This window comes from Lynx rufus, unplaced genomic scaffold (assembly GCF_022079265.1).
Source record: "Lynx rufus isolate CCGP_SWC_20201006 ecotype Redwood Valley unplaced genomic scaffold, mLynRuf1.p SCAF_10, whole genome shotgun sequence".
NCBI classification, from domain to species: Eukaryota; Metazoa; Chordata; class Mammalia; order Carnivora; family Felidae; genus Lynx; species Lynx rufus.
This window is the reverse complement of record NW_025814824.1, coordinates 82615287-82637042: the sequence shown is the minus strand read 5'-3', so window position 1 is coordinate 82637042 and position 21756 is coordinate 82615287. Positions and strand designations below refer to the sequence as shown.

General features: G+C 60.9%; 1 protein-coding gene across 1 annotated transcript; it reads right to left on the bottom strand.

Moving 5' to 3' along the window:
• Nucleotides 1–534: 534 nt before the first annotated feature.
• On the bottom strand, nt 535–21427 carry CRB2 (crumbs cell polarity complex component 2). The gene is made up of 13 exons (XM_047099937.1): nt 21331–21427; nt 13759–14082; nt 11683–11878; nt 11423–11562; nt 10810–10995; nt 10499–10612; nt 6931–7806; nt 6333–6841; nt 5635–5800; nt 4050–4833; nt 3115–3231; nt 2441–2558; nt 535–759 (listed from the first exon to the last, which is right to left on the bottom strand). The coding sequence occupies exons 1-13, from the start codon at nt 21425–21427 to the stop codon at nt 535–537; spliced, it is 3852 nt and encodes a 1283-aa protein (XP_046955893.1).
• Nucleotides 21428–21756: the final 329 nt, after the last annotated feature.

The window sequence follows — 21756 nt, the reverse complement described above, 5'->3', positions numbered from 1 at the left end:
GAACACGTACTGCCCCTGCCCCAGGGCTGCGAAGGGTAGCCCCGCTGCCCAGCCGCACCTCTGTGGGGCCTGCACCCACTACACGGTCCTGCGCGCCCACAGCAAAGGCACGGACAGGCCCACGAGCCCCATCCAGAACACTCTCACTGGCATCTGCAGATCAGCAGTCCCCAGGTACGTGCCCACACGCACTTCTGAACGCACCGTGTGCACCTGCGTGTGCCCCTCCCCGGCACAGCAGTCCGCCTGCCGGGGCAAGAGCTGGCAGGTCCGATGGAGACGTCCACGGCCTTGCCAGGCCCCGGTCTGCTTCCCTGAGTGCTTCCCGCGGTGCTCCCCTCTCCCGTCCACAAATGGGGCGCAGGCAGGGGCTGCCGGCAAAGGTGACACTTGCCCAGCAGGTCTCCCAGGCTCTCCGGCAGCTCCCCAAGGCTGGTAAGAGGCCAGCCACTTCCCCGCAGGCTCCTGGAAGCGGCTTCCTTGGGTCCTCGGTGGACGCACCTCGCAGGTGCCAGAGCCCGCAGCCAGGCAGGCCTAGATGAGTCTCTCCTCGGGCGGCACCTTGAGGACACTGTCCATCTCCAGCCGGGCCCCAGCCACCTCCTGCTGGCTCGGGCTGTAGGTGCCCTCTGACTGGCGGCGCTTCCTGGCCGCCAGGATCCCTGAGAGGAGGCCCAGGAGGAGGAGGAGGAGGCAGGCGCAGGCCGCGGGCACCGCCACCTCCAGCAGCGGGAACGGCAGTGGCAGCGGCAGGCTCTTCTGCAAGAGACCAAGTCACCAGGCCTGAGACCGGGGAGCAGGAGGGTGCGAGCCTGTGCGTGGGGTTTTACGTGACACTTACAGCGGTCTAACGGAGGGGGAGTGAGGACACTCCCTCGTGTCCCTAAGGACAGGAATCTTTGCTTTATTTTGTTCACCGGTAAATTCCAAGTGCCCAGAGCAAGGCCTGCGTGGTAGCTCTTGGTAAGTACTGAAGGAGAAAACAGGGGCTTTGCCCAGATTCCCCCACACGACTAGCAAGCCAGGACGGCAGTCCCCTCCGTCTGCCCCCAGTGCCCATGCCGTGGCCACACCACCGTCCTTCAGTCTTGAATTCCAGCTGCAGGCCCTTCCTTTAGTGGCCAGAGATGGCCCCTGCCACCCAGCCTCCCAACTCGGCCTCCCCCGCCCTGCAGTAAACTCTTCCAATCTGAGGCCACGGGGACTTGATCCCTCCCCATGCCAAAGGGTGGTCTGGTTTTTTAGTGTCTGTGGAGACCATGCTTAACTCTAAAGTGGGAGGCCTCTCGGGAAGCAGTAAGAGAGGCTCCCCGGCCAGGTGGCCTGTGCAGGGCAGGAAGGGGGGGGGGGGCAGGCCGACCTAGCTGATGGGGAGCTCAGAATCCACCAGGGTCTGCCCAGCTAGGGAGACTGAGCTTTAGGGAGCCCAGAAGACCTCTCCATCTCCAGTCACAGATTGCCAGGATGCCACCATCAAAGATTCTACGGGCCTGGAATTGTTAAGCACCCCCCACACACACACCTCCCACTAAATCACCAAATTCCTGGATTCTGGAGCCTAAGAGTCTCAGACTCCTCGGCCCTCCCTCTGTCCCGTGAAGCCTCTCAGCCCACTGTGACCTGCATCCCAAGTCCCAGTACCCAGCCCTGAATGAGAAAAGGCATCCAAGGCTGTAGAGAAAAATTCATAGCAGCCCCGAGTGGGCCCTCACCAGCCTCCACCCCTGGGCACTTCTTGGGGAGCTGTAAAGCCATCTCCTCCCTTGGCCCCGGGAGGAGGGTAGGTGGAGGAGACAGAGGCCGTAAAGCTCAACTTGAAAGGAAACATTCCCCAGAAGCAGAGGGGATTTGCGGGTTTATGACCCGGGCTGCCAGAAGCCTGTGGAGATCAAGGCTCCTCCCCAGGCCTCCCGGCCTACGTCTCTCCCATTAGCACCCACTGTGGGCTCACTGCCCACTGGGCCTGTGGCACCTGTTCCACCCCTCAGTGGGGAGGGGGTTTAAGCTCAAGCGGCCTGCTGGGCCCCATCTATTGGGCCCCTCCTCAGCTGAGCCTCCCTGCGGTCATGGGCTGCCTTGGGCAGCAGAGGCTGCTCTGGCTCAGAATCCTGCGCTCTCCAAATCGTCCTGCTCTAGAATTCTGGCACACAAACCACTGGAGATTACAGGCTCGCGTATCGGCCAACTGAAATCCCAGAATTCCAAGATCCTGTGGGTCCCGAATCCTGATCCACAATAGGACTTGGCCGCGCCCGGCCGTTTCCCTGCCAGTCCCGAGGGAGGGCGGGCCCCCCAGGCTCTCCCCACTAGTCCGTACCCCAGGACAGGGTTGGTCCAGGAACAGTGGGCCGTACATGCTCTCCGCACCACCCCCCATCCCCCCATCATCTCGCTAACGTCCAAGACAGGACACCCCCCAAGCCCCTGCAGCATCACTCACCACCACTTCACAGAACTGGCCTGAGAACCTCGCACTGCAGATACATTCATACACCCCACCGGCTGCCCGGCAGGTGCCCCCGTTCAAGCAGGGGTTGGCTTCACAGGGGATCTGACATCTGGGAAGCAGAGAAGGTAAAGGCTGAGGAAGCTGCCTTCTTCCCCCATCTGCTTTAGCTTCTCAACACTCCCCCCACCCCCAACCAATACACAGGTGTCCATCCGCTGTCCCCATGGGCTGTCCCCGGCAGGTGACTGAAGCATACTGGGACCTCCACCACCACCCCCCTCTGCCCCAGCTCATGGCTGAGGATGACTGGCTCCATCGGAAGCACAGGGCGGCTGCCCAGGTGTGCTGATGCCCTCTCTGCGGAGTGGGCCCAGAACTTGCACCTGTCCAGTCTCCCTGGGCGACCCGAGGCAGGCAGGCTGAGGACAAGGCTCTAAGAAACACCACCAGGCAACTACTTCCCCAGGTGACAGCATAACAGAGGACGGCCTTGGAAAGCCCAGGAGAAAAGCACTCGAGTGGCAGAGGTAGGCTGTCTGGCACTGTGATCACAGTGAGGGGTGGGATGGTGAGCAAGGATCCACACCCCACTTTGCCTGCCCTGGTTGGAGGGCATCCAGGGGCCCACCGTGCCCAGCTCCCAGGCCCCCGGCCCCCAGACCCACCTCTGGCCAGCAAAGCCCTCCTGGCAGCTGCAGTTGGCAGCCCGGGGCCCACCCTCACAGGGGCCACCATTGAGGCAGGTGAAGTTCAAGCTGCACGCCTCTGGCAGGACAGGCAGTCTGGGGAGAAAACACAATGTCTACGATGGGAGCGGCATGCGGGGGACCTGGCCCCAGCCCCTGAGGCTACAACAGGCCACTGGAGCCTCTGTGTTCTGAGCTGTGGAATTTGGGGCCCACCTGCCACAGACTTAGTGGTGTCTGAGGTGGAAGGGATGGGGCATAGGGTGGTCCCCACCCCCAACATAGTGCACAACCTTCAGACCCTGGATGGGAACCTCTCCCCACAGAGAGAGTCCTTTGAGAAGCTGATGAAATGTCAGGACTCTCCTTGGAACAAAAACCATGTTCCTAAACGTAAAATTTGAGCCTGGGGAAGGAGGAAGTCAGGCCAGACAACCCTCCCTAAGCTTGCTTCCAAACGGAGTAGGGAGTCAAAACCAGACTGACTGGGAAGTGTCAAAACTTCCAACCATCTCCTTCTGCCCCCGTCATCATCCTCAGGGGATTAATGGGCATGAACGTGAATGGTGGGCGGCTAGGCAGGAAAGCCTCCAGGTGTTCTTCCAAACCTAGCCCTGTGTTCCCCCTGCACCCCCAGACGAGAGCGTTATTTATCTCAAATTCAAACTGTTCTGGGTCTTAGCTGGCAACCCTAGGGGCCTGCTGTTCCCATTTCACAGATGAGGGCATGGAGGCTCCGAGAAGGGAAGTGGCTGGCCCCCACGGAACCAGAGCATCGGCTGCGGGGGGGGGGGGGGGGAGGAGGGGGGAGCTTCGGCGGCCCACCCCCCACCCCTGAGGGCCGCACCCCCACCCCCACCCGCCCGGACAACCCACAGGGCCCCTTGAGCCCAGGCCGCACCGGCCCTCCGCACCTGCAGCGCGGGCCCACGAAGCCAGGCGGGCAGCGGCACTCGAAACTGCCGTCGGGGCGAGAGTGGCAGCGGCCTCGAGCACAGGGCGCCGAGCGACACGGGTCGGCGCGGGCCTCGCAGCGCGGGCCCTCCCAGCCCGGGCTGCAGGCGCAGGCGAAGGCGTCGAAGAGGTCCCGGCAGCCGCCGCCGTGCAGGCAGGGCGAGGGGACACACACGCGCGAGCCGTGGCAGCCGAGGCGCGGGGCCGGCGCCCCGGGCCAGGCCGAGAAGTGCTCCCGCGAGCCGGGGGCCGCGCCGGGCCGCGGAGACGCCAGGGGCAGCGGGAGGCCGCCCACGGCCACGCGACCCAGGCAGCCGGTGAAGTTCTCGGCCAGCTGGACGAGCGCGGCGCCCGGACCGCGCAGGAAGCCCAGGTCGCTGGCCAGGCCGCGCAGCGCCACGGGCGTCGCCGCACCGTCCAGCCACAGCAGCCAGCGCGACGCGGCGGCCTCCGGGCGCTCCATGGCCAGGCGCACGCGGTGCCAGGCGCCGTCGGCCACGCGCGGCCCCGACGCCGGCAGCACCGCCCCGGGCAGGCCGCGGCCGCTGCGCACGCCCGCCGCCAGGGAGCCGTTGAGCACGGCCAGCCAGACGGTGTGGGTGCCCGCGGCGGCGCGCAGCAGCCCGGCCTCGGAGTCGCGCGTGCGGAAGGCCAGCGAGAGGCCGCTGAGCGAGCGCCCGGACGACGCGTTGTGCCCGCTGAAAGCGACGGCGGGGCCCTCGCGGAACGTGGCTTCGGCCACACCTGCGGGGAGAGGGAGCGTCCGGGAATGGCCCAGCGGCCTCCACCCGGGCCCAAGCACCCGGGTGAGACACCTGCCGTCCCCACTGCCCCTGCCCATCTCGAGGGGTCACACACACGGGCCTGTCATCTAATCCCAGGAACTACTCTTCCCCCCGCCCCCCGCCCCCGGCTGTGGCTTCCACCCACTCATAATTCTGTACCTCGGAGAACCAGCTTCCGGCCGTGCTGGGGACACCTGCCCCTACCCTACCATGGCCCACCCTACCCTCCAGGTCACAGACCAGGCAATAGTTATGCCTCAAAAAATCTGCCCCCTTCCCTGCTCAGTGTACTGGCTCTGTCTCATCACTGAGGCTATTCACTGCAGCATCTTTTTTAAACGCAGATTTTTAAATGCTGATCATGCATTTTAATAAAATGCAGTCATCTCTTTAAAATGCTGATCATGTCCTTCTCCTGCTTAAAACGGCCCCATGGCTCCCCACGACCCTTGGGAACAAGTCCTGAGCTGCCTGGCCTAGTTTTCAAGGCCCCTCCTGGCAATAGCTCCACCCCAACACCTGTAACTATGTTTCACTTGTTCTTATAAACCCCGGGGCCTTTGCTGGTGCTATTGTCCTTCCCTAAAATGTCCTCCCCTATGCCCAGTCTTGCCCTTGGAAACCTGGTCAATGCTGTAACCATGCTGGGCTGGGGGTGTTGGCATCCTGGTCCACTATGTGCCCTCAGGGTAAGAGTGGGCTCTAACTCAGCTTGGGTGTCCAGGATCCAGCATGTGGGCTGCCCACGGTACACACTCACAGACAAAGCCATCGGGGACTTCCTCGCAGGTGGCAGGCGGGAGGCAGGGCTGGCCAGGACACCACAGCCGCTGGGCACATGTTGGCCCCGTGAAGTTGACAGGGCAGGTGCAGTGGAAGTCATTCCAGGTGACGAGACACATTCCACCATTGAGACAGGGGTCAGGCTGCAGAAGAATCAGGGCAGGGGTTGGCTCAGGCCTGGGGGCTATCACCACCCCTCCATAACCACTACAGACACATTAACTCCTCACAGACAATTAGAGAGGATGTCACCATTGTCCCTATTTCACAGATCAAGAGACTGAGGCTCAGAGAGGAGAAGCCACTTGCCTGACTCACCCAGCCAGTAAATAGAGGAGCCAGAGTTCAAACTCCCGTCTATTCCAAGGCTGGTGCTTTGTTCATGGACCCAGGAATGTCCCTGTCCCCCAGGTAGCTCCTACAGAAAGGCTCAGCCAGCCCTCTGCCTGGGCCCGGGTGTCTGTCTCAGACCAAGACTGGGGAGGGAGATATGGGGACCACCAGAGGGCAAGAGCAGCTGGGCCAGAGAGAATAATGTGAATCCAGTCTCTAGCAGTGGTGACCTGGTGCTTCACCTCCTGCCATTTTCCTCACCAGTAGAAGGGGATGCTAACCCCCCGTGATGCACGACAGACCCTGGAGAAAGGGACCCACCCCTTTCCCCAGGGAACTCACACTGCATGTGTCCTCGGAGACGCAGCCCATGGTGAGGTTCCAGGACTGCCTGCTGCCCAGCTCACCGGGCTGGCTTGAGTTCCCCGGCAGCGGCGGAAAGAATGGGAGGTGGAGGTCATTGAGTCGCAGGTCCTGGAGGCAGCCTCGGAAGGGCCCACCCCAGGGCTGGGCGTCCGCAGGGAGGAGCCTCCCACCCACGTGCACCTCCTGCCCCAAGCCCTGCAGCTGGTCAGGCCCGAAGCTGAGCGTCACCAGGTGGCGGAGCCCATCATCCCAGCGCCCGGGGAGCACCAGAGCGGGCCCGCCCAGCACCTCAGCCTGGATCTGGCCCTTGCTCAGGAATACTGTTAGCCCAGCTACTGAGTCATTGGCAAGTTGGAGCAGCAGGCCAGCAGGTTCCCGAGTACGGAGGAGGAAGGACACGGTGAGGTTGGGGCCTGGCAGCTGGTGGAGCAAGAAGGAGGCAGAGCTCAGGGTGCCCCCCAAGCCAAAGGTGGCAGCAGGAACCTCTGCGGGGAGAGAGGGTATCAGGTGAGAGGCCTGTGAGCGAGGGGAAGGCATACTCTCTGCCCCAGGGTCCCCCGGGCTTATTCCTCACCATCAGCACATGTAGGACCACTGTAGGGCCGGGGGCATTTGCAGTGGAAGTGAGTCCACAGGTCCACGCAGGCCCCTCCATGGGCACAAGGCGGAGGCTGACACTGTTCACGGCGCTCGCAGCCCAGGAGGACATTCTTGCCGAGATCCTCAGGCAGCAGGAGGTGACCGTCCACACGCACGTCCTGGAGGCAGCCTTCGAAGGCTGCGCCACCCAGCTGGACGGAGCAGAACCTGGTAGGCGTCGGGGCCACGGAAGCCACGGGAGCTGGGGCCACAGGACTGGAAGCCACACACAGCCGGGCAGGGCAGTCCTCATGCCAGAGCCGCAGCTCCAGGACCCCCGGGCGGAGCGAAATCTCGGCTTGGTGCCAGTGGCCATCATTTAGGGCCAGGTCCAGCGGCCCCAGGGGAAGCACGGTGGCGTTGCCATGGCTCCAGAGTGTGGCCTGAAGCGTGCCCCCCGCCAGTGCCAGCTCCAAGCTGTCCTGAGTGTCAGTGCGAGTGGCCAAGGCACCGGCAGGTAGTGTGGTGCGAAACCTCAGTGCCAGACCCGGGGGACCTCCAGCTGGCACCGAGGCCCACACAGGGCTCCCCGCCACCACAGAGAAGGTGGTGTTCTGGCCACAAAAAGGTCCGTGGGTACCAGGTGGGCAGCGGCAGGCATAGCTATGGAGCCCAGACTTGAAGATGGGGATGCAGGTGGCAGCGGGTGGGCAAGTGTGGCCCTGGCAGCCGGTGAGATGCACAGAGCAGTCGTGCCCGCCCCAGGTCTCCGGGCACCAGCAGGTATAGCCTGCCACGGTGTTATCACAGGTCCCGCCATGGAGGCAGGGCTCCGACAGGCATTCGTCCACATCTTCCTGACACGTCAGGCCTTCAGGAGAGACCAGGCCAAGGTTCAGCACTCAAGGCAAGAACCACAATCTTGATGCAGAACTTACACACCTTTTGGGACAGGGATCTCAGCACCTGTCAACCAAACCAATTCCTAATTCCCAAAAGATTTCTCATGGTCTCCTGAAGTCCCTGGAGGCTGGTATCTAAGATGCCCCTTCCCTTACCATGTCTGGTGGGCCTCCATGCCCCGTGGATTCAATCCCCCAAGCGCTCTCTGTTCCCCACCCCCCCGCCTTTCCCCTACTCCACCCGTCTGCCTCATCAGCTCTGAGGGCCACAGTCTAGTGTCCTCTACTTTGCCTGCCTTCAACCACCCCTACCATCCATCTCCTGGCCTGGCCAGATTCCCCTGCTGCTTAAGGTTCACTCACTCACCTTGGCATTCCACATCCCTCGGGGGCTGGGCCCTCCCAGGCCCTCAAGTCTCAACCCTGCTCCCCACACACCTCCAACTGCCTGTTCCTCCAGGCATTTCCTGGACAGCATTTCTCTGGGGGCTTTGCTCATACTGTTCCCTGGAATGCCTCCGCCTCCTCCTCACTGACCCTGCCTTCAAACTCCTATTCACCCTGCAAAGCCCAAATTCAAAGGGTCAGTCCCCTAAGGGGCTTTTTCTCTGATTCCCAAGCTATTGTGTCACTCCCGACTCCTTGCCCACCCCCAGACACAGCTCCCCAGAACCCTGTACTGAAAGTATCTGTTTACTCAGCTGGGATCTCCTCCAGGGACCTGAATACGTCCTTGGTGCCCAGCAAGGGGTCTGGCACAGCTTTTGTGGACAGAGTGCCAGATGGAGGAGGGAGCGGGGGTGGGCATATGCATCCAGTCTTCATCCCCCAGTCCCTCTGCCCCCAGGGCCCCATGCTGAAGGGGCCACATCACCCTCCCCTCCAAGAGCTCCCACACGAGGTGCTCTGGTCCCAGTTTGGGTCAAGAGACCACAGCCCAACCCAAACTCAGTCAGAGCCTCCATAAAACAACCAAGGCTGGCCCTTGACCCGACCCATATCCCAGCTGGAGGGGCCCAGGCCCAGAAATGCCACCAGGATTTGAATCCTGGTCCCAGTCAGCCCACAGACACCACAGCCTCCTGGGGACAGCCGGCCACACCTCACCCTGTCCAAGGCCCTGCATACCTGCCAGGAGCCACAGGCCCCCCAGGAAGGTCCACAGAGCCCGCGGCCCCATTGCATTTTCCCATGGATGGCCGAGACTGGTGGGTGGGTGCTGAGCCCAGGGAGCAGAGCTCCCCGCCTGGCCAGCCGCCTCCTTCAGAACCGCCTCAGGAATGCCAGGCACTGGCCTCCCCCAGGCCAGCACGACCCAAAGGGAGGATGGGGGTGGACAGTGGCAAGCAGCACAGCCCTGCAGAGGGGTTCCCCCGCCCCGTCCCTGACCTCAGACCTGACCTCCCTGTCACCCGTCCGCTGAGCTCAGCTTGGGGAGGAGCTGGGCTTTGGCTGACGCTGGTGAACCTCAGGAAATGACACCCCCTCTCTCAAGCATCCATTACTTCATGTGTAAGAACCCTACCTCATGGGGGTGGGGTGACAAGGAGGGAACGAAATGCACAGAAACGCTCTTCGGAGGCAGCGTGTGCTGTGGGGGGGGCCCAGTGTGTGCCAGGGGCCTGCAAGGCCACTGCTCCCGGGCAGCACTTGGGAATCTTGGCCCGCGGGCACAGAAGACGGGCTTTCAGGGCACCTGGGGGTGGTGGCCACCCCGGGGGTAGGGGACACCGAGCCCAGCATCTCTGGGCAGCTGAGGTGGGAGGGACGGTAATCACCACCTCGTTCCCCTGGGCAGGGGAGCCAGTGCCCAGGAAACCTGCCAGCGAGAGGAGGCAGTGTGCCCAGGCAGGAATGTGGGCCGGTGTGGGGGAAGTGTCACAGGCATTCCAGAGGGGGCAGGGACACTCAGAGAGCGTGTGAGTTCTTCGGGTTCACCAGTATCTGCGCAAGGGTAACTGTGTGTCTACGCATCTGCTGTACCAAAGGCAGGGAGAGGCTCTCTGCAGCCCAACTCCTGCCCCATAGGCAGCAGCTCCCCAGAGGTCAAGTGGTGATGCCCCCCTTCACCTCTTCTGTCCTGGCCAAACTGCCGTCCTCTCCCTGCAGGCCCGTCGGCTTCTGCCCAGCCCTTGGATGCCAGGTGCCTAGAGTTCTCTCTGCGCATGACTGCACACATTCTCCCGGACAGCCTTGGCCACCCGTGGCCCCAGCTGCCACAGTTGTACTCCTGACCCTCAGTCTCTGGCTTTTCCCGGGCCCCAGTCCCAGGACTGCCAACCCCCACCCAGGCTCCTCCCTATGGGTGCTCCACAGACACCCAGACTCAGAACGGACAAGGCTCACCCAACATTACCCAGGGCAGAAGCAGCCAGCATTCCTGACATCTCCCACTCACACCTGGACTAACCCCTAGGGCCGGAAGAGTGTCCCTCCTAAGGGTTCTCAGTCTAATTAGTTTCCTCCGCTTTCACCTCCAAAGCCCGGTCAGTCCCCACTCAGCCCCTCTTAGCTGTCACCTGGACCCCCACACCCGCCTCCTTCCTGATCTCCTCATCCCCATCAATCCAGCCTCCACATATCAACCAGAGGAACCTTCTCACCCCAGGCCCACCAACTCTGCCCTGGCTCTGCCCGGGAGCCCAGCCCACCCCCAGGCACCTGTGTAGCCATCCGGACAGTGGCACTGGAAGCCATTGGGCAGGTCCTGGCAGCGGCCTCCACTGAGGCATGGCCGTGAGGCACACTCGTCCACATCCACGTCACATTCGTCCCCTGCAAGAGGGCCAGCCGCGGTTCCCACCTGTGCCCTCAGAACCACACTAGAGTTGGAAGGGCCCATTTTAGAGCTACGGAGACTGAGACCCGGCAAAAAGTGCGGACTCAGGCAGGTGGCAGCCTGTGTGGCAGGGCCAGGCCTGCATCCGGACACCGAGGGACCTGCTTCCCTGGAAGGGTGTAGGGGGACTCACCCTCAAAGCCCGGAGGGCAGCGGCATAGGAAACCCTCAGCGTGACGGAAGCTGAAGGTGCCGGGGAAGGCAGCCTGGACGCCTCCGTAGAGGGCTGGGTCTGAGCGCTGCAGGCACTGTCCCCCATGCTGGCAGGGGCCCGACGCACACTCGTCCTCGTCCACCTCGCACCGCTGGCCACTGTAGCCTGGAGGCACACGTGCGCGGGCAGCCCGTCACACGGTGTCACCGGGCCGCACCCCACCACTGGTGCCAGGCCAACCCGGGGCCAGGCTGGGACGACAACTCAGAACAGGGGCACCAACGGTGAGGGAGGGATGCAATGAGGAGGGTAGGCACGACCGTGGCAGCCCTCAACAGGGTCCTGTTACCATTATTAGCAGCACTAGTGAGCACTTTGCACCTGTCGAGGCTCCACGCGCATTACACCTTTCCCTACCTCGCAACAATGCTAGGAGCAGGTGCTGTGATGAGCCCTATTTGGCAGATTACTGCAAACCTTGACTTCAGAGAAGCTGCGGTCACCCGCACACCCTCGGAGGGCAGGTGAGCGCAGGCGCACACCGGCCCCACGGCCCGGGGCCGCGCCCGTGCGCCCCAGCACGCGCACGCACCTGGCCAGCAGAGGCAGCGGAAGGTCCCGAGGCCCTCGAGGCAGGACGCGTTGTTCGCGCAGGGAGCCGACGCGCACTCCAGCACCTCCTGCTCGCAGCGCGCGCCCTCGTAGCCCGTGTCCGCGCAGTCGCACCGGAACCTGGAGCGGGGAGCGAGGCCCGGCCGGCCCGGACTGAGCACTACTACAGCACCTGGGGCCCACCTGCCTCCACCGCCTTCCCGCCCCGCGCAGCCCCCTCCCACGCCTCCGTCCGCTCACCCGTTGACCAGGTCGTGGCACCGGCCCCCGTGCGCGCACGGCTGGCTCTGGCACTCGTCCAGGTCCAGCTGGCAGCTCGCGCCCCCGTAGCCCGGCGCGCACACGCAGCGGTAGGAGCCCACGCCGTCCAGGCACGAGCCCCCGTGCAGGCAGGGCCCCGAGGCACACTCGTCCACCTCCGTCTCGCAGGTCACCCCTGGACAGGGCCGAAGACACAGACAGACGGATGGACTCCCAGAGGGAGGTCGAAAGAGGCCCAGGCAGGCCGCCCTGAAACCAGCTCCAGACAGTTACAAGGAGCGGAAACTTGAGGCTCCGGAGAGAAGCCGTTGGTCCGTTCATCTAGAGCAGGTATTTCTTGAGCCAGCAGTGGCAATGGGGTAGAAACCAGACAGACGTCCCTGTCTCCTGAGCCCACAGCGGTCTAGCCGGGGAGACGGTGATTGGGCCAGTGTTACATAGATGAGGACTTTTAATTGTGATAAACTCGGCAATGGGAGCATGCTGGATCCCCAAAAAGCAAGAGCCAGGGTTTTGGCCTTGGGTATTGGGAGTCAGGGAAGGCTTCTTGGAAGAAGAGCCTTTTGAAAGATGAGTGGCACGCACTACATTGGGATGGGGCTGTGATGGCAGCTGGATTCCAGGGTGGGGAACTGGTCAGGAGTAGCTAAGGGCTGGGGCATGATGCCCTCAGGAAGGGGAGGATGGAGGGGCAGGAGCAAAGGAGAGAGGGGAAGAGGCGAGGCAGGGGTGGAGGTATTGGGGCATTGGGGGCCCCAATCTGGGCTTATCCTAAAAGTTGGAAGCAGCTGAATCACCCGGTGCTGTGGACACTGTAGAAGGCTCACTCTGCTGGCTTTGAAGAGCGTGTAGAGAGAGGGCCTCCATGGTGGAGGGATGTGCCCCTGCGAGAAATGCTGGAGTGACCAGCCTCTCCTGGCTCCCCCTGTACCGTCTTGCTTCGAAAACTGCAAGTCCTGGGTCCTGGGAACCCCCTCAGTCCGAGCCAAAACTGAAGACAGTTGGCCAGGGACCGGGGATGTGTGGAGATAGAGGGAGATGGAGAATTTCAGGGTCTGGGGATGTGCCGCCTGAGTTCATCCGGGAGTCCACATGTCATGGTAGACTCCGGAGGCCCTGCCCCCTGCCCCCTAAGCGGGGTTGATTCTGGGGGGCCAGGAGCCGAGCTGGTTCCAGCTGGAAACGTCCCCCCTTCCCAGCTCAGTGAGCACAAAGCATGGCCCCTCCTTCCCGTGACCCCCTCACTCCTCCCACCCCAGTCCTACTCCCACCCTCCCTGTGCCAGGGGGAGCCAGGCCCTGGCCGCCTGGAATCCCAGCCTCCCCCGCCTGGCTTGGAACGGAAGGAGGAGGAGAGAAATGAGTCATGGCAGACTCTGCCCCCACTCACATCCACAACTCAGCCAGAAAGTGTTCCCCCAAAGCGCCCAAGCACCGCACATCTGGCACACGCACACCTGCTAACACACCTACGTTTCCCACAAATACTTTCAGGGAGCCCAGACACCCCGCAGGTGCTGGCAAACACACAGGCCCTTGGCGTGACCTCCCTCCACACACACAACTGATACTCCAGACACCGAGACTCTCAAGTGGTGAGAAAGACACATGGGACCCGTTTCCAAAGTGCCGAGATCCATCTCCCCTGGAACCCAGTCCCTCTGGCCTGTACCCCTTGCTCCGGGGTGACCTGAAACTGCCTTCTGCCCTCAGAGCACAGTTGTCTGAATTCAGGGCTGACATAGAACCAGCAGTGTCTATACTGCAGGCTCCCCACTGCGGTATAGACTGCAGCACCAAACTGAACTCTAGAAGGGACTGAAATAACATTTGTGCAGTGTCTGTTAAATGTCAGGCAACATGCACACTCACAGGTTCGTACTCTCATCCCGAGCTGCCAGGTGAGCCCGAGAAGCATCAGTTCTGTAGCAAGACCCAGAGTGGATGTCTCTACACTAAAGTCGGAGCTGAATTCATGATTTGACACCCTGAGCCGCTGACGGGATGGACAGGATGGACATTACAGACCTCCTCCCAGGGCGGCTGAGGCTGTTACCTGCATAGCCAAGGGGGCAGTGGCACTCATAGCGATCAGCCAGGTTGCGACAGGTGGCCCCGTGGTGGCACGGCCGGGATGCACACTCGTCAATGTCCAGCTCACAGCGTGGGCCCTGGAATCCGGGCACGCAGTAGCAGCGGAAGCCATCGGGATCTGGGCCCTGGGGCATACACAGAGCGCCATGGTGGCATGGCTGGCTGGCACAGCCCCGGGGCTCCGTGGGCCCACAGGTGTAGCCACCATTCTCCATAGCCTGGCACTCGGCCCCTGGAGCGCACGGGTCTGAGGCACAGACACTTGGGGTCTCCGATGGCACCGTTCCTGCAAAGAGAGAAAGTTGGCTGGGTGGGGGGAGCCAGGACGTTCCCCTCCCCACAACTCAGGCGCACCCCAGAGCCGGAAAGCAGCATGGCTCTGTCTGTTTTCAGGAGGATAGAGGGAGGGCCAGGGACTCTACAGGCCACGCGCATCAGGAGGGTCTCCGTAGCAGAGAAATGGGACCCGGATGCCTGGCTACCCACCCCGACCCGGGCAGGATTAGAGGGCAGACACCCTCTGACTCTGGGAGCTTTGCGCTCCACTGTCTGACCGCCTCCCTGCAGGGGCCCTTTGGGGCAGGCTCTGTCATGCCCATTTTACAAAAGAACAAATTGAGGCTCAAGAGAAAGCAAAGACTCTTGCCTGAGGTCTCACGGCAAGTTAGCACTGGGACGACCTTCAAGCCTGTCACATGTTTCAGCCCCCTGGGGGGAGGGGAGTCTGCTCTGGGTCTCCCTTCTGTGGCTCCTCCGTTTCCTGGGCGGGGGGGGGGGGGGGGGGGCTGTCCTCCCACTGTCCCCTCCACCTCCGTGTGAAACCGGAGATGAAGGACTTCAAAGGCAGGGACTGTGAGCTGGGCCCCCTCCCTGTCCCTCTTTTTCACCCTCTTCTTCCCCCTCGGGCCTAGAAACCTCTCAGGGGATCCCTGGCCCTCACTGTATCTCCCCTCAGCAACTGCCTGACCGCTGGCATGGCCAAGGTCACAGGGTACAGGACAGGTATTGAGACCTGCTGACAGACACCTGGCTCAGGCCACTGTGCTGCCTCTACCGTGTTAGAGGGTCACCTGCTGATCTAGAAGCCAAGTTACTGAGAGAGCCAGCTCCCCGCCCCCTGCCCCACCTGCCTGAGAGCCTGTAGTGCTGGATTAAGAGTTTAGTCTTTGACATGATTTCACTCATATGAGGAATTTAAGAAAAAAACAGATGAACATATGGAAAGGGGGGGTGGGGGGAGAGGGAAACAAACCATAAGAGACTCTTAATGATAGAGAACAAACTGAAGGGTGGTGGAGGGAGGTGGGTGGGGGAGGAGCTAGTTTGGGGATGGGTATTGAGGGTACTTGTTGGGATGAGCACTGGGTGTTGTATGTAATTGACAAATCACTGAGTTCTATTCGTGAAACTGATATTGCACTGTAGAATTTACATAAAAATTTGGAAGAAAAAAAAAAGAACTTAGGCTTTAAGTAAAACTGCCCTGGGTTCAGATCCCAGCTCAATTACTAGCTCTAAGACCTTGAGCAAGTCATTTCTCCTACTGAGCTTCTGTCTCCCATCAGAAAAGAGATGATAATAGGGCATGCCTCATAGAATGTGGGAGGATTCAAAGCCTCAGGTATGCAGTTGCCCGCTTGTGGGAACTCAGTAAGTGATGGGGGGAGAGGAACCACCCACGAGCAGGAGCCCCCCCCCCCAACCTGGGGCTCTGAGAGGTGCTCCTCCTCTGCCCAGGTTGTCATCCAGACACTAACCAGGCCTGGAACAGCTTCAGGCCCTGTGCCTCCCTTCCCCCACCTTGGTGAAGACCCCCCCCCACCCCCCAGATAAGGCTCAACAGCCTCTCCAGAGCCATCCACATTCCACCAGGCAGGGCCGTCCACTGGCCGACCCCCACCCTTCCCAGCCAGGGCCCAGCAGGATGGGGGACAGGGATATGGAGATGTGGACCATGGCGCCAGGGAGAGAACCTGGCTGTCAGCCCCACCCCCGAGTGCCCAGAGCACCTGGTACAGCTCAACACGGGCTCCCTCACTCCCTGACCAGGGCTCTCGTGCCCACCCAGGGCTAAGCGCGTTGCAAGGGGCAGGCGGACAGAACCCTGTAGGACTCCTGCATCCACAGGCCCCTCCCCAGCTCGAGGCATCAGTCCCCAGCCCCCCTCCCAAGCCAGGTCACGTAGGTGAGGGCAGCGTGTCTGTCTCTCTCTGAGGGGCTTCTGGGAAGCTCATCCTTCTTTTTCCCACCCCAGCCACTGTGGCTGATCAGTTTAGAGCCATGTCCTTTAGGGCTGGATTGTCTGATGGGGGTGGGAAGATGGTCTGATGGGGGTGGAAAGATGGTCTGAGGGAGGTGGAAAGATGGTCTGAGGGAGGTGGGAAGATGCCCGGATGGGGGTGGGGTGAATCAAGCTCCTTGAGGAAAGGACACAAGTTTGGGCATCAGACAGACAGGCCTGGCTTATGGGGTTCTAACAGTGCCACCTCACGGGGTGTCGTGAGGAGCCACTGAGGTGACCTGTGTGAAGCCTGGTGCCTGGTGAGGGCTGTGGCCATTCTGATGAGGGTCCGTCAACCCAGCACAGCCCAGGACTGGGAGACAGTAACCATAGCGCCCACTCTGAGGAGCCCTAGCTTCCGGGTCCTGCACCAGCAGGCCCTTCATTTAATGCCAACAAGGCGCTGCTCCTTACCGTGTGGCCTAAGGGACCCCCACCCAGATCTGGGGCTTTGCCCCCAGTTCAGAGCCTTCCATTTCAGAGCAGATGGGACCAGGATGGGGAGACAGTGTGTGAGGGAAATGGGGCGGGTGCTGCATCACCGTGGGGCAGGTGGCCCATGACCCCAGGAGACACAGTCCAGCCACAGGGGAGGAAGGAGCTCCTCCAGTGAGAGCCAGGTGGAGAGGGAGGGAGCTGCCTGTCCCAAAAGGCATGCAGTAGCCCCGAAAGCCTGCCTGTGAGAGACAGCCGTCTTTCTTGTGCATTCCCATTGATCTTAATTAATGTTCACCTTAGGAGATAGATGGTGCTGTTATTCCTGTTCTACAGCTAAGGAAAGTGAGGCTTGAGATGAAGTGACTTCACCGTCCCACAGCCCATAAGAGGCTGGAATCCAAACGCAGGTCTTCACCCCAGGGGTTTCCAGACCCTCCGGCCTGTGTTAAGAATACAGATTTCTGACCCCTGCTCCAGACCTGGAGATTCAGAGCTCTGGGGCCTGGGGCCTGGGAATCTGCACTGCAGCATGCTTCCTGGGAATCCTCTGCACGTCGAGGCACGGAACCGCTGACCTTAGGTCCTCTGTGTTGCAGGAGTGAGACCATAAAGCCAGACTGGCCCTGGGCTGAGAGGCAGAGAGGTGAGGGCGGTGGGGCAAAGGGGGGCCGTCCCTGAGCCAGCCTGGGGGGGCGTGGCCTGTCGCCAGGGCAACGAGGGGCCTGTGCTTATCTTTACAAATCCTTCCTGACCTCTCAGGCTGCCTGGGACGACCTGGCAGGGGAGGGATTAACTGACACATGCCCCTCCCCTTTGACCCGCTGCCCTGTCCCCTGGAAGGCCCAGATCCCGACACCAGGAAGGGAATTCTCTCCCCAGAGAGAACGACAATAATAATATAACGGCAATCATTTACTGAGCTCGTACTATATGCTCCAGGCTGTGGTGCACGTGTTGCATCTATAATTACATTATTACATTTGATTCAAACCAGGAAAGGTGGGCCCGGGTGAGAAAACCGTCTTCCCACTCAGAGAGGTTATAAACTTGCCCCAAATTATCCCTCAAAAAACTAAGTAGATTGCCATCTCCAGACTTCTGAAAGGTCCACATCTCCCAAAGCCTGTGAAATTCCCACTTTGCAAATGCCAAATCACCAGCCATGTATTGTCATTTTAGTGCATTCCAGCCCCGCCTTCCCCAGACACTGGAAAAAGTCTCTAAAGGCTGGAGCAGGCGCGGAGGTTCCAGGATCAGCCTGGGCAGAGCGAGCTGTCCTTCACTCAGTGCTTAGTAACTCCTACTTTACGTGCACTTGTAACAGGCCTAGTGATCACTGCTGACAACTCATGGGAAGTGTTTACTCATGGGTGGATTTTGAGAAGCTTCTTGTCTTGACAAGGCAAGAAAGAGGAAATTTCTTTCTCTTCTATTTTCTTTTTTAAAATTTTAATGCTTAAAAAAAAAAATGTTTACTTTTGAGAGAGAGGGAGGGCACCGTCACGTTGGGGAGGGGCAGAGAGAGAGGGAGACAGAGAAGCGGGCTCCGTGCTGACGGCAGAGAGCCCGATGCGGGGCTTGAACTCACGAACTGTGAGATCATGCCCTTAAGCCGAAGTCAGACGCTTAACCGACTGAGCCATCCAGGCACTCCAAGAAAGAGGATATTTCTAAGAAGTGGCCCAAGATCTTGTAAGATGTGGGAGCTTCTGACACAGGGGCAAAAACTGTCCATCTAATAATATCACTAGGCCGCGAGGACAGGACTGAATAACAGTACCATATGATACAAATACTGCCTCAGAGCCATCAGGAGAGGGCTAAGTTACTCTAACAAGACAGGAGAGTTTGGAGTACTCTTTTACAAAAAGGTTTACCCCCCAAGGCTAAAAGGGGGCAGGGGGTAAATATTTATAATTTTGGTAACAGTTATGGCAACAATGGCTGTCAGGACTCACTGCCTCCCTGCTGCCTGGCACTGGCTTTGGTCTCAGAGCCCTAGGGCCGTGGAGACACTGCCCCTGTGAGGGCCAGACGGACTTGGTGAGGTTCTGCCGCCCAAACAGGCCACTGTTAACTATTAGTGTCTCCATCTAAAATGTGCTTAGAAACTGGGACTTCCACGCCAAACCTAAGTTGGGGAACCACTGTGTTTTCTCATCAAATTCTTGTGATGGCCCTCAGAGCTACATGGCTTGCCCTCTCTCAGCAGAAGCACGGAGAAGGGGCGTGACTTTGCACAGGCTAGCACTGAAGCCAGCTGTGAAATGCAGGCCCTGCCACACACTAGCTTTGTGACTCTGGGCAAGTTCCTGACCCTCTCTGGGCCTCATTTCCTCCTCTGTAAACTGGGGGTGTGAGAGCCGACCTCACAGGGCAACGGTGAGATTCAAAGTCCATCCTGTGGCGCGCCTGGCTGGCTCCGTCGGTAGAGCATGCGACTCTTGATCTCAGGGTTGTGAGTTTGAGCCCCACGCTGGGTGTAGAGGTTACTTAAAAATAATAAGTAAGTAAGTAAGTAAATAAATAAATAAATAAATAAATAAAATCTTTAACAAAAACAAAAACAACAAAGCCCATCATGTTAGTTCATTAGCACAGCATCTTCCAGGTGGCGGTCAGTGGTAATATTTATTCGTTGACCAACGAACCTTTACCTGGAGCAGAGCTGTCTATCCAGCCAGTCTTGAGGTTGGTTCACATGTGTGTGGTGCCCCGTTCCACCCCTGCCTCTGTCCCACAGTCCGCCCGCCGGCCCCCCCTGGTTGGAGGCGGGGCCAGACTTGGGGGACTGAACTGCTGTCCCTTTGTCAGCAGGCTCCCAGGGTGTGGGGAGGGATGTGAGAGCCCAGCACGCCCCATTGTACTCCAAGATGCTTGGCCCTCTCCACAGCAACCAGCCAGGCTTTTGTGGCAGCGTGGGCCCAGGGTGGAGGGGCTCGGCTCCGGGCCTGGCAAGCAAGAGCAGCGGAGCCAGGGGCCCAAGGGCTTCCAGAAACCCCCATCCCCTCTGGGATAGAAACTCCTTTTCAGGTGGCACAATCCCCAGCCCCTCTCCTGGCACTCAGGCCTCGGGTGCTGGTATCCAGAAACGCTCATGCCCACGGTGCCCTCACCCCAGCCTTTGGGGATCCCAGAGGAGGCCCCCCGCACAGCAATCACAGTGGGAAAGGCCGCCCCTGGGCACCCCAGCAGGGTTGTGCGGAGGTGAGCACGTACATCAGTGTCCATTTTTTCTGTAGCACCCATCTACTTTGTGTCGACTCTGCGTCGGGGTTCGCGTGAACGTACATTTCAGCATGAATGCACACGTCGACACACGCACACTGGTGTGTGCAGGCGTGTGCCTGTGGACACCTGTTCATGTGGTGCTGTGTGCCCTTGTGCATGCCACACCAGTGTGCAGGTGTGTGTGTGTGTGTGTGTGTGCATGCATGTGTGTGATTTGTGTGTTCACATGTGCATGTGTTTGCAGGTAGTCTGTCATTTTTCTGTGTGCACGTGCATATGCGAGTGCAGACATTGGAGGGCAGGAACGGATAGCAGATCCACAGACCAGGATTTCATGCCCCTCACGTGCAGAGAGCAGAGTGCAGACCCTCACCTCGTCTCATGAGCCCAGATTTGCCTCAGGGGCCCAGCTCGTAAGCCCCCATCCCTGCCAGAGCCTCAGTGCCCTCCACTACAAAATGGGGTCCTCATCCTCCCCAAGGGCCCTGCAGAGAGGAGGAGATGAAGCCTTCGTGAGGCAGGCCCCGTGAATGGGGAGGAAGCCCCCAGGGGCCCGGGGAAGCTTGACCTCCCACCCTGAGAGTCCGAGGGGTGAGTCCCCTCACCGCCTCCCCTCCCACTGCAGTGAGGCCCAGGCCACCCGCCCAGGTTGGCTCCCCCTCCCTCCTCCACTGGAGGCGGGGTCAGGGGACTTCCCAGGCCTGGCCCTGTAGCTATAGTGACCGAGACAAAGCGTCCCCCAGACCCCCCAGGAAGAAGTCCAGGCGTGCACACGTGAATCCATGAATCTGCTCGGACAAAAGCAAAACCGTTTGGCGAATGGGGTCGGGCTTCAGGAAGCCCTTTCAGCTTGGCGTGGGAGTGCCAAAGAGGGGACAGCGGTGGGCACACATGCTCCTGAGTGCCTGGCCACCCCCAGGGGCCCCAGAGCACCCCCAGCCCCGCAGTGCAAGCAAGGCTAATACACAAATGGAGGGATGCAGGTAGCTGCCGGGTTTCCCTGATCTCCTCCTCCCCCTTCACTGCAATCCACTGGGCTGGGGTCTGCTGCCCCCACCCCACGTCCCCATGTCCCCATGTCCAGAGCTAAGACACAGTTCAACCCACTTGACAGCTTATGTCCCACAAGTTGTGCTCGGACACAGCACACCTCACCCAGAAAGCCTCAGACAACGGCTCACCGCTCACCCGGGACAGCTCACAACTTTAACACACCCACGGCTCGCACCCCACAGCCCAGCGCATGCTCACAGCAGACCCTGGGGTGAGGCTCACACTACCTGCAACCCCCCACACTCACAGCCCAGGACTTCCCAGCCCCAGCACCCCTCCCAAGCCGCACAGCCCATCCCAGGATCCCTTCACAAAGCCCCCCCACCACCCCACACAGCAACAAAGTCCCAGGACGCACTCTCTTCCACACAAGTTCCGGCAGCAGCGCACCTCTCTGCACCCACATCTTGGCCTGCGCCCAGCCCTGCAGTCCATCCTGGCACCCACACAGAGAGCCCCGGGGCCTGGCGTGTCTGCTTTGGGAGACAGACCCCCAGCCCCCCACCCCCCAAGGCTTGTGCCCCAACTCACCACCCAGGAGGGCCAGGGCAGGACTCAAGAGCAGCAGCTGCAGCAGAAGAGGGGCCGGGGGCCTGGGGGCCAGGGTCCCCGGCCTGGCCAGCGCCATGGCAGCACGCTCAGCTCGCGGCTGTGGGAACAGGCGGCCTGGCTGGCTCCACACCCCCCTCTCCCTCCAACCAGCACTAATGCCGTGGACAGAGGCCCGGCCCCTCCCTCCCTCTCCTCCCGCCTCCTCCCCCACCCCAGGCCCTCCCAGGCTGCTCCACTGGGGACAGACTGGAGAGGAGGGGTCTGACCCACCCTGTCTCCCCAAGCCCCAGGGCTCCAGACAGTCCTTAGGGGCCCCTGCAGTCGGATCTGATCTCCGTGCCCCCCCCAACCCCCCCTCCTCCCACCTCTCAGGTCCCGCTGCCTCAGCTTCTAGGGGAAGGGGGG